This window comes from Pieris rapae, chromosome 23, assembly GCF_905147795.1.
Source record: "Pieris rapae chromosome 23, ilPieRapa1.1, whole genome shotgun sequence".
Taxonomy (NCBI): domain Eukaryota; kingdom Metazoa; phylum Arthropoda; class Insecta; order Lepidoptera; family Pieridae; genus Pieris; species Pieris rapae.
In genome coordinates this window covers 2,878,781-2,891,251 of record NC_059531.1, presented here as the reverse complement: position 1 = coordinate 2,891,251, position 12,471 = coordinate 2,878,781, and the positions used below count along the sequence as shown (strand labels likewise).

At 32.8% G+C, this 12,471-nt stretch overlaps 1 protein-coding gene across 1 annotated transcript in view; it reads right to left on the bottom strand.

Annotated features, from left to right (window-relative positions):
• LOC111000535 (filamin-A) overlaps positions 1 to 12,471 on the bottom strand; it is a 126,909-nt gene that overhangs the window by 70,369 nt on the left and 44,069 nt on the right. Inside the window, exons 12-20 of the mRNA XM_045633560.1 lie at positions 12,134 to 12,376; positions 11,368 to 11,491; positions 9,655 to 10,573; positions 8,875 to 9,044; positions 8,072 to 8,171; positions 7,035 to 7,185; positions 6,131 to 6,297; positions 3,531 to 3,619; positions 1,411 to 1,587 (exon numbers count right to left, since the gene is read on the bottom strand). Coding sequence (XP_045489516.1) covers positions 1,411 to 1,587; positions 3,531 to 3,619; positions 6,131 to 6,297; positions 7,035 to 7,185; positions 8,072 to 8,171; positions 8,875 to 9,044; positions 9,655 to 10,573; positions 11,368 to 11,491; positions 12,134 to 12,376 — 2,140 coding nt within the window. The remainder of the gene's footprint in view (positions 1 to 1,410; positions 1,588 to 3,530; positions 3,620 to 6,130; positions 6,298 to 7,034; positions 7,186 to 8,071; positions 8,172 to 8,874; positions 9,045 to 9,654; positions 10,574 to 11,367; positions 11,492 to 12,133; positions 12,377 to 12,471) is intronic.

Genomic DNA, 12,471 nt, shown 5'->3' with positions numbered 1-12,471 from the left:
TATTTAATAAATTTGTAATCTAACTTTTTAGTGTTTTAACCATGAGTTAAATTGCGCTGTTTAAGTAGCTAGAAAGAAATTCAGCCAGTTGATTAAACGGATATGCAAATCACTTGAGTCGATCACGTTACATTATTTGCCTATCTTGTTTTTTTTAATTCGTTCTACTCTCTGCTAACGATGTCAAAGTCAATATAGCGTCAGCGAACAACAAATTGTATGATATTTTCCAAAGTTTTATTAAAATAAAATTAGTATAGATGGGATTTCACTACACACTAAGATTTATGGTAATAAGAACACTAATCAGCCATATTTCAAATATATTAAACAAAGAATTTCTTATGTCAAATATTTCAGTGCTTTTCTGTCACATGATCTTGCATGGCATAAACACTAGTCAGTCATTTAAATAGACATATACATGTATAACTGACAAAACACACAAAATAAAAGTAATCAAAAGAAAATCAAAGAGTCTAGGATGTTAATAGAATGTCTAGGTAGGTAGCTGCACCTATATGTCTTATTTAGACTAGTAATATTATAATGAGGAAAAAATTGGATTGGAAGTTTTTTCGTGAGATTATAAAATAAATAGATAACAATCATTGTGTATGCGCAGTACCAAATACTCCCACTAGGGAGCGCTATTCCACTTTTATCATACAAAAAATTACGCAATAATAATAAAAAAATATTCAATTAACAAACATTATATTTTAATGTTTTTTTTAAGGTCGTTTCAAACATCGAGATGATTTAATAATGCATGTATAATATATATGTACACATTAAGTCTCTAAGTAATATATTTTTTAGATAATGTAATTATTGAAATATTTCTGGCATAGGACGTAAACATCGTCGGGACGTAGACACCCATTAGTGGGTGCGTGTTACCCATGGGCGGTGGTATCACTTAACATGAGAGGCACCTCAAATTGAGAAAAAACTAAATCAAAAAAGAAACAGATATCTGCAGCCTAGGCCCTGGCTTTATATGCATAAATAACATCGTATAGCCGTAGGTTTAAACGCAAATCGTTTTAAGATACAGTAGAACTCCAATTATCCGAATTGCCGATTATCCGAATCACAAAAAAGACCGCAAAACAGCTTACATTGACGGAGATGTTTAAAAAACAATGATTTTTATTTCTAAACTTGTACATAAGTACATTTTATTTATATTTAAAACATGTGAAAATTTCATGTTTCTTTCATTTAATTCAATAAAAAAATAGTGCAACATCAAAACGTAGCTTTTATTCTCTCCAATGGCAATTTTTTTTAAAAATCCGATTATCCGAATATTTGTTTACCCGGTCTCCATTAATTCGGATAATTGGAGTTCTAGTGTACATTGAACAATGTATCCTACGCAATCCCAGCAATAAATTTTCTCACCTGGTACATGTTCGTTGTTAAATGTGACCCGTACGTTATGCGGCCGGAGTACCCTCGGCGTGAATGCCGCATTGTATCGATTTCCACCGAGGGACCTGACAGAGCTGGCCACTAAGGATCGATTACCGCCAGATACTTCAAGCTCCAGTTGACCAGGACCTGCGCCGCTTGCGTCCACTGGAATAAGGCGTTTTCTTAACTCATGTCTTGCGGCAGTATCAGCAAAGTGTAATATTTAAAATGAACGAAAATTAAAAAAAAAAAAAAAACATATGTGCAATTCACACATGGTAGAAGTGAAACCTTCAAAAACATTTTTTTTATTATTAATCATATATAAATTAATCATTTTCCATTATCTAAATGTGTGTGTTCTTTTAAAACAGTATATTTTAATGATAAATTTTAATTTATAAGTTTAATATAAATTTTTAATTTGGGAAAAACTAAAACATCGAAAGTTTGAAATTCGATCAAATGAAAAAGCGGCAGTAAAGAGAGGCTGTATAATGCCTGCTATCTCATTTTCTCCCACGTTAAATCATATGATGAATTGATGTTTCTGTCTCTCTTTACCGCTGCATCCGGTTTGAAATCACGACGATTCGAAAGAAGTTTATCTATCTCATTTTCTCCCACGTTTAATCATATGAATTAATGTTTCTGTCTCTTTTTACTGTCGCTTTTTCGTTGCATCCGGTTTGAAATCACAACGATTCTAAAGAAGTTTCACTTCAAAACGTGTGACACTCGCATAGCATTTTTTATCAACTAATCTCAATATATATAAATCTCGTGTCACAATGTTTGTCCTCAATGGACTCCTAAACCACTTATCCGATTATAATAAAATTCGTACACCATGTGCAGTTCGATCCAACTTAAGAGATAGGATAGTTTAAATCTCAAATTATAGTTGCAATTTTATTTTATTGCAAATTATTTGTCTATAATTTGATACATTTCTAACAGATGGCGCTGTGTTAAAAGTACCAACGTTTAACATAAGCTATCTACCTTTCACATATGTTCTCCTACCGTTTCCCTTGAATAGTTTACTACTATGTAATATAACAAAAACCTTAGCCACAGCAACGCTTGGCTGAGTCTACTAGTGCAATTTTAATTATTAATATATTTTTCATTTACACATTTTTTTTTTTTTGATATTACTTCAATCTACCACTATGCAAATCTACTAGACTAACACGCCTATTATAGTCTATCTCTCTCTATCTGGCTGCAACGGCTGCGCGTCGATGCGTCACCGATCTCGTCAGAGAGATGTGAATACGCAGTGTGCGTTCTGTCCCACTCTAACGCACCTGCGCTACGTCACCGATCACGCCAGACTAATATGGGACGCAGTTTTTATAATCGTTACGGAATTTTTTGATTTACTCGCCGCGATAAAATATATGCTACAATTTTAAGAATACATTTCGGTATCAATATTTCAGTTCCAGCCATAGCAAGTCGAAAAAAGTAATAGCTTACATGACGTAGTAGAACAATATCGAATATAATGAAAAAAAATGATTGGAGGAGGCATTTGCGATTGGAGGAGGCATTTGCCACCTGGCAAACGGACACGCAAAAGTGGAACAAAATAACAACCTACGAAAAATAAATATTATTTATTTATTTATTAACACTTCGTTGCATTACATAAAAGGTAAAAAACAATATATAAAACGTAAATTATTGAAAAGCAACTGGCGGCCTTATTGCTTTAGAGCGATTTCTTCCAGACAACCACTGTGAGTAAAGGAAAAAACCACTGTGAGTATATTACATAAGGTAGGCAAGAAGTGCAAAAATACATATTACAAATAATAAAAATAGGAAAAAAAACATACTTAACAGAAACAAAAAGAAATGGAAATAAACTAAACTGATACAGGTTACATAAAACAAAACAAAAAGTAAACAGTGCACATGAATCATGATAATCTAATTCAAGATTATATAATGAAAAAAAAAATCAAAAATCTTGGCAAAATCGAAATCTGCCAAAACTTGACACAGTTTAAAATTGACATAACTTATCAAAGGCAACGTTAAAATTTATTTCAATTTGCTTATTAATTAGAGATTAAGTTTTCAAGCCTTGTAATTACCTATAAACTCAACGGGCTGTCCCAAAATGCCTTTGTAAGATGGTTTTATTACAATTCCTTTGGCTCCTCTATTATCCCTGTGAATTTGTCTGAAACAAATAAATTAAAGGGTAACACGAAGTCCCATAAAATATCCAACAGTTTAGTTTTAAACGCTATCGCCCGAACCCAATAATGTATCCACAATCTCAGATAGAAAATCTGATATTGTGGATTGACCGACCGTGACAGTCGATCGATCTCCTATCTGCATCCCAATAACCAAACCCTACAAAGTCAATCCATTTTGGGCGACGGATAGAATGCAATCTCTTCACTCTTTGTCGTTCCATTTTACCAAATTTACATCAATGTAAACCAAATAAAATTTAAAATGACAGTTCAACAGTGCCAATATCCTATATATTGGCACTGTTGAACTGTCATTTTCATACAGTCCTTTACGGATACCAATCCGACCTAACATGGATAGCTTGTATCGACAGATGGCTATTATAATCCGTCGATTAAGTTATTGGCACACTTTTTACAACATTCGGGTTAAGATGTTTATCTCAGATGGTCAAAAATAGATTGAGATAGGTTATTGGGTTTGGGCGTAAATCAACAAACTTTAATCAAAATTTAGCTACAATACGATTTTGTTTTTTTCTGTCTGTAATGTACACTACGGTAAAAATTGTATTTAGAAAATAGACATAATATGTATTACTAACGAAACACACACATAAAATAATAATATTAAAAAAGGGCGTCAAAGTAAACATGTCAGAACTCACCTTTGTAAACTAATTATTACTAAGGTAAAATAAGTATATAATCACACCATGTCTATATTCACACTGTTTACACAATATATACATGCTAATCATCATAACAATCATTATTATATATTATGATTAGCATGTAATACAATAATATACCTGTATAGTAATTTTTTTCTGGGAGTACATTGTCTTCATTATTATTTAACTAATTACAATTATTGTAAATTCTATTTTAAGAGTAAGTATGGAGTTTCTTGCCCATTCAACTGGCATCTTCATAAAAATATGAAATAAATAAAAATTTAACGTTCAAAAGTGCTACTGGCGGTCTAATTTGAATAAATGATTTGATTTTGATATTATGGGCGCATTTAATATTCGTTGGAACAATTTTTTTTTATTAGGTCAGATGTTTTTTTATCGCTAACTCAATTCTCACAACTATTAACTAGTGTTCTTCGAGTTGCCGCCTTTAAAATAACAATCAATGTTCTGCGCACAGGTGTTTCCAGATAAAGTAGTCTATAAAAGTACGTAAATTGAAAATGCGTTCTCAGCGCGATAAATTCTGAAATCCGTTAGAATCTCTTTAGAAGCCCTCTCGGTGATTTGAACTTTTATTTATCTGTGGTGTAATGGTAGTCGTTTTTTGTTTTGTTCCGTGTGTAATGTTTTGTACCATTGTGTAAAGAGTACCGAAAGTTTTTTACGCCGGCTTTTTCTCTCGGCTTTTTCCCTCTTCTTTGCTGATGAGTAGGGATGACTTCTAATTTAATTATGTGGAATAAGTGATACCTTGATGACCTTATGCTCCAAAATAAACGTATTTTATTTTTATTTTTTTTAAAATCCCTAATGAAAAGAAAATCTTCAACAGGTTATATTAAAACTGTCTTATAATAGCAGTGTTGGCGTAGTGGCTTTTTCGTGATACTTTCCTTGATACCTACCTAAGCCGGTTTGAATCCCGGCTGTGCAGCAATGCACGCATGCATGAAACATATCAAATGCATTTGACCATGTTACAGAAGCTGAATAAAAAAAAAATCGCTTGTAATAATCCAGTTTTAAAATTATTAAAAAGCTATTTGATATGTTTTAAACATAGACATGTATATTTTAATATTATATGTACGGTTTTATTTACTTCTTTTGGATTATATTGATTATCAAATATGAGTGTTAAGAGCAAAGAGATTGCATTCTATCCGTCGCCAAAAATGCTTTGTCTTCGTAAGGTTTGATTATTGGGACACCGATAGGAGGTCTGATATCAGATTAAAAACTGAGATTGTGGATTAATTATTGGGTTGGGGCATAAAACGTTAACGTTATTGTATTGTAGGTATGTGTTATGAGTTATATATATGTAAGTTGTTTTTTTTTGTTTGTTTTTATCTAGAATAGTTGGTGTGGGAGCTATTTTGGAATTCTATCGTATTAGTAATTACTGTTAAGATAGAAAAAAATGTAGTGAAAATAAATAAATAAATAAAATAAATTGGTTGCCTGTAAAGTCGGTATATGGGCGAAAGTTTTACGTGACAACGACTTTGAGTGGTAAAATAATTTTAATGTGAATATTCATTCGTATAGTAGGAAGAAGGATGAATCACTTTTTATGTCTGTCTCTCTCGCTCTTAGGCGGGCTAACCATGCCCGAGTGGAAGGGACGCGTGCCTCTCACTCGCTCTCATTGTGAGCGCATAACGTGAGCGGAGCGTAACGCAGTTTCTTGAAGTGTCACCCGGCAAACCAATTTATAAGACGTTGTCACGTCAAAAAATAAAATAAATAAATAAGTTATATCTCTTATATGTTATGTATATTCACCTGAAACGAGCGTGAGCTGCGCCCGTCTCAGAATTGGCCCCCCCGTTAGGGTCACGGGGGGGCCTATTGGATAAAAAAGACTGCTGTTCTTTCTTCTCCTCCATACTGCTGAAGGAAGAGTCGCGAACCACGTAGGAGCTCTCGCGAACTTCGCGTTTAAACTCTTTCTGTAATAGAAAATCTCTTACATCATTTAGAAAAATACAAAAACTACGCTAAACTTTTTTGTACTCTTTACTAACACAAAATTACTTGCACCATAAGGCTTAGTAAAAATATCTCGCAATAGCCTGTGCCTGACGCACGCCGACATTTTGTGTCTAAGGCAAGATGTTTTCCTTAACCGTTCGAGAGTTTTGCGCATATAGAAAGTCCATTGTTGCATAGCCAGGGATCGAACCTACTGCTATCCCTATAAGAGTAGCAATGTGAAGCCACTAATCAAACACAACTGGTGCTAATAGTGAATGAAGAGATTTTTATTTATTTCATTCATTTCAGTATAAAAAGTTCGTATTAACACATTACTAGACTTTGAAGCTATTTATCATTGACACTTCAATTTCATTAAACAACTAGCTGACCTGGTAAACGTCATTTTGCCATGTATATCATTTATAATAAGAAATAGGGGTTGATCGTAGAGGGTTCAAAATTTAGGGTTGTATGTATTTTTTAATGATGTTGATTCAGTTGAGAAAAAAATAAAAATTTATTTAAAAATAAAAAATAAAATTTAGGGGTGGACTACCCTTAACATTTAGGGGGATGAAAAATAGATGTTGTCCGTTTCTCAGACCTACCCAATATGCACACAAAATTTCATGACAATCGGAAAAGCCGTTTCGGAGGAGTTTAACCACAAACACCGCGACACGAGAAATTTATATATAAGATTACTTACATGTGTGTATGTCTCTGATTCCCTTTCATCGGCCAATCGATCCAACTGTTGGTTGAACGCGTCGTGCGACAAATCGCTGAACTTGTTGAGTTGAGTGTTTCGTTGTGTTTCACGTTCTATAGTATTCTGCCCATGGCGGTCTGTGTCCAAACTACGTAACAGATAGCAAACTAAAGTATGAAAATATATTAATGCAATAACCGCTATACATTTAACCATTACTAAGTATTGAACTCGAACGATAGACGCAAAAGAGGAATACAATGTATAAGGTATATATGTATATTTTATGAAATAAAATATATCTGCCATATATCAGATTATATGGCAGAGAGTGGCACAGTTCAAACATAAATAGGCCAAAAATAGGCACATTAATATATATTTTTAAAGAACTTTATTTCTCATTACAAAAAAATATATTTTATTTACATGAGAAACTTAATATTAATATGTATATACGAGCGAGATACACGTCGCCATTAGCCGTCTCAATTTTAGTCAACTATGTTCACTCTAACATGCATTTTTACTGCCTTTTTGAATTTGTCAAACACACCAATATTGCGAATTTTAGATGGTAATTAATAAAATATCTGGATATTAATGAGATGATAGAAATAGGAATGTGTTTAATTGTAAATATTTTGAATTAAAATTTATAATTATAAATGTTGGCATAATGTAGGACTGTTCCAAAAAATACCAAAAAAATGGTTTTTGTTTTACAGACATCTAAATATTTGAATTCTTCGCGAGACAAAATGAAGAGTACTTATACAGAGATGCTATTTGATTTTTCTGTTAGGTGATAGAGATATTCATAGTTTTAGAAAAGGATCTAGATTTAAATAAAACATAAAGTACAAGACATAGTTAGTGTTATTATGTATTCCTATCTATTCTTAAATGACAATTACGTTGAACATTTTAGGCCGGCAACGCATCGCGAGCCCTTTGGCATTGAGAGCCCGTTTGCGCCCTATTCTTTAAAATATAAAAGGCGATGTGAACGCTAATTTCACGTCAACACAAACCTATTTTTAGTGAGCATCTGTCTTGTTCTTTCCACAGAATCCCACGAGTTCTTTTGAGCGTAGTTCTTTCCACCTGGATCCGCATCATTCCCGTCAGCACCTAGAAGGAGTATTACAATTCCAGATTTACAAAATAAACTTCTTTATAAACACTAATAACATATCGTATTCCATTGAGATTTTTGTGTAATATATGTATTCTAATTCTTTTCATATTAAAATGTATTCTAAGCTAGCATGTACTCTGATTCTTAAGATTATCATTTTTTTAGGTATTTAAGACAACTTGAAGTAAATAACGAAGAGCACATAACGTACACTATTTGATTTTCTATATTCGCACCTAACAATCTCTCGTAATGGAAAACATTTACAATGATGACATTGATCTTTTCTACCACAAAAAGAGAGATGTCAAGAAGTACTTGGAGAAGCGGGAAGACGCCGATTTTTTTAAGTAGTAGTTATTAATAAATTCTTAGTATTATTTGTTGCTTTTTTATTACTGTTTTCTTAATTTTATTCTTTTGTTTTTCTTTTAAATGTAACTTTGTCTTTTAATGCTTGTTTTCTGTTTTTTTGTATATAATTTGTTAATATGTGTAATCTGTTTTGGCTTTGTGTATTGTTTTAGTATTTTGTATAATAATATGTATTAAGTAAGCTGTTAGATTACTTATGATTGAATAAATAAATAAATAAATGATGGATAAGGCCAAAAAAGTCAACAAAAAAGGCCACCAATTACAAAGAGCAAAAGATACCCTCAAATATTTATCGATATGTCTTAATAAGAATTCTACCTGGACTGCCGTATCGCCTCGATCGCTCATTTTCCAATGATGACAAAGGACTGTGATCGATGTTGTCTTGCGATCCACTGTACGAACTGTACATTTTGTAATTCGAACGTTTTTCAACTACCCTCTTAGTTGTCGTCACTGGGCTATATCGATCAGTGGGACTGCTGACACTGAAATTAATATATATATCTATCTATATATATATATCTACTTATCACTATTTTTTTATAAAGGGCAAAGGAGTCGTAGAGTACAAAAGGCAGACCGGCCTTGGAGAGAGATACCCTCTTTTTAGGCGTTTTATTATTTACGCGGTAACTGTTTTTATTACATAAACTCGGTCGCATCTTTACTCGTGTGGAATTCGTGTATTTTCGTTTGGGTTATACTTTCAAGATTTTTCGCTCTTCAAAAATTTTAATATAAGCTATGATTACACATAACTTTCTCAGGAATCTAGCGTATGTTGAGTTAATCGTGTTCACATACTCAGTATGAAGCATGAGTAATAAAGGCAAGTATACAATTTTATATTAAAAAAAAATCTTCCAATCTGCGCCCTTTATTTGAGAACTGGCTGTAAATGTAAAATTACAGCATTTAATATATATTTCCTTTTTCACGTTCATACATACAATGTACACTGTGTTACCTAAATGAATAAATGATTTTTTTTAAACATTGTTTCCCAATTACCCAATGTATATAACAATTGAACACATCAAAATAAACAACTTAATATACAATTCGCTTTGTACTAGACAAACAATTAGTACGTACCGATTAATTGGACTGGCAGGCTTCAAAGGGCTATCTCTGGTTAGCGAACTTCCAAACGGGCTAGTCGCTCTATGCGCATTATCGAGCCGAGAACCCAAATATTTAGACGTAATTGGACTGGATGTCCTATGTACAGGACTGGATGTCCTGTGATGATCTGTTTTGTATTCTTTATTAATCCTTGAATATGTATCAGTTGCGTCTTTTGTGTTGTAATAGTCGCGTTCTTCAATATTCGGGGTTCTATGTATAGGACTGTTTGTCCTGTAATTGTCTGTTTTAATTTCTTTATTAATCCTTGAATATGTATCAGTTGCGTCTTTTGTGTTGTAATAGTCACGTTCTTCAATATCCGGGGTTCTATGTATAGGACTGTTTGTCCTGTAATTGTCTGTCTTATATTCTTTATTAATCCTTGAATATGTATCGGTGGCAGCTTTTGTATTATAATCACGTTCTTCAAAATTCGGGGTTCTACGTATAGGACTGGATGCACTTTGTACGGGACTAGTTGTCCTGTGATGATCTGTCTTATATTCTTTATTAATCCTTGAATATGTATCAGTTGCGTCTTTTGTGTTGTAATAGTCACGTTCTTCAAAATTCGGGGTTCTACGTATAGGACTGGATGACCTATGTATAGGAGTTGTCCTATTATCTGTTTTATATTCTTTGTTAATTCTTGAATATGAATCAGTCGCGTCTTTTGTGGTGTAATAGTCACGTTCTTCGTAATTGGGCGTTCTGCGTAAAGGACTAGCTGTCCTATACATAGGGCTTTCAGATTTGTCCTTATTAATCTTTGAATATGTATCGGTGACGTCAAATGATTTCTCTCTGTCTTTATAGTCATCGCGTCGGCCGTATTTGCTCGAATTCGATTCATATATATGCGGACTTTCTGATCTTAGGCGTGTAACTGAAAATTTGCATAAGCTTAATAAAAATCCTATAGAATAAACCTATAATCACAATAATTCCTATGTTATATGTTTAACTTTCTTTTATACTGTTAACACAATTTAAAGAGAAAGACAAATCGGTAGGTTAAAACATTGTATTAAGATGAATTAAAAAAACTAGAGAGGTGTCAAGGGACACCCGGATGGAAAGAAGTTCCTTTCGATTAATTAGTGAAGGAACTGTAATATTTTTCTAAAAGTAATAATTATATTTTTTTTAACAAATATAATGTATATATAACAAATATTTGTTAATAGTATTACCTTTTATCAGATTTATCACTAGGCTAAATTTTAGTAATAACAGTGCCTAAAATATTATTTTGTATTAATTTATAAATGGATTAATTTATCTTGACATCAAACATCTGCAGATAGAGACATCTATTGACATTTTTTTACAAAAAAGTTCCGTTCCATCTTAGATATGTCGTGGTAACAATTCGTCTTAATTTTTTCCGTCAATTTTCAAATAAAAAAAAATAAAAAAAATTGTTTTCATATTAAATCTGCTATTAGTAAATATATATATATATATATATATATATATATATATATATATATATATATATATATATATGTGTGTATATATATGTATATGTTTACTGATTTATACCAATAGAAGTTCAACCGTCGTATAAAAAACGGTTTGTATAAAATAGATAGCGGATATTTTTCTATATCGTTCAAACTGTAATTGCCTTGTCTGTGGAATAAATATTAGAGTGAAAAGATTATATCAAATGAATACCTGGGCTTGACATTCCGGCATATGGCGAGGGGCTGGCGCTATCTCTCGACCTCTTAGCCTTCGAACCCACACGGAAGACATGCGGTGACCCGTGAACATCGTATCCGTTGAAATAGATATATAGCTGGGGAATTAATTTAATATAATTTAGTATTGCCTTTTATTTATTTATTTATTTAATTATAAGTAATCTAACAGCTTATTTAACACATATTATTAATACAATACACAAAGCCAAAACAGATTACATACACAGATTAACAAATTATGTATAAAAAACAGAAAACAAGCAAGCGCATTAAAAGACAAAGTTACATTTAAAAGAAAAACAAAAGAATAAAATTAAAAAATTGACATTTAAAAGCAACAAACAATACTAAGAATTTATTAATAACTACTACTTAATATATCTTTTACTCATTTAAAGAAAAACACTTGACGGATTGAAGTTATGTATTACTGTAAACTTATAATTATTTAAACATAATTTTAAATTTTAACGACGTTTCGCGCGCTTTATAGCGTGCGTTGTCACAGTGACTGCAGACAAAGGTGTTGAATGTCAAAAAGTATCACAGCTGTAGAAAATGTTGTATTATCTGTATTTATTTCTCCAGTTGGTATCAACTAAAAGATGAAGGGTTTCTGCAGAAATTGTTCACGGCGTCCTCCATCGTCGCGAAAATGTTGAAATAATTATAAGTTTATAATAATACTTAGCTTCAATCCTCCATGTAAATGCACGCTATATTTTAGCAAATATTACCCTATGCTTCCCTGTAGCCTTCGGCATGAAAGTCGCCCTGTACTTGGTCGGCGATAACTTCTCCAGTGCACACATAACACTTCGCTTGTCGTGCACTATGTCGAGCTGTAGGTCACCTTTGACACCGCACCCACTTGTGTCCAATTCGAAGGAGTGCGGCTTCAGGGCATCGGCACCATCCAACGCTCCGGGGCTGAGACGAACGCCCGCTGGGTCGAAAACTTCGCATGTGAATGGCCCTCCCTGTGTAAAGAATGAAGTTATTCAAACTATTGTTAATTAGCTGGTGACTTCATCTGCGCAGGATTAAGGCCCTATTCCAGCACTTGCTGTGTCAG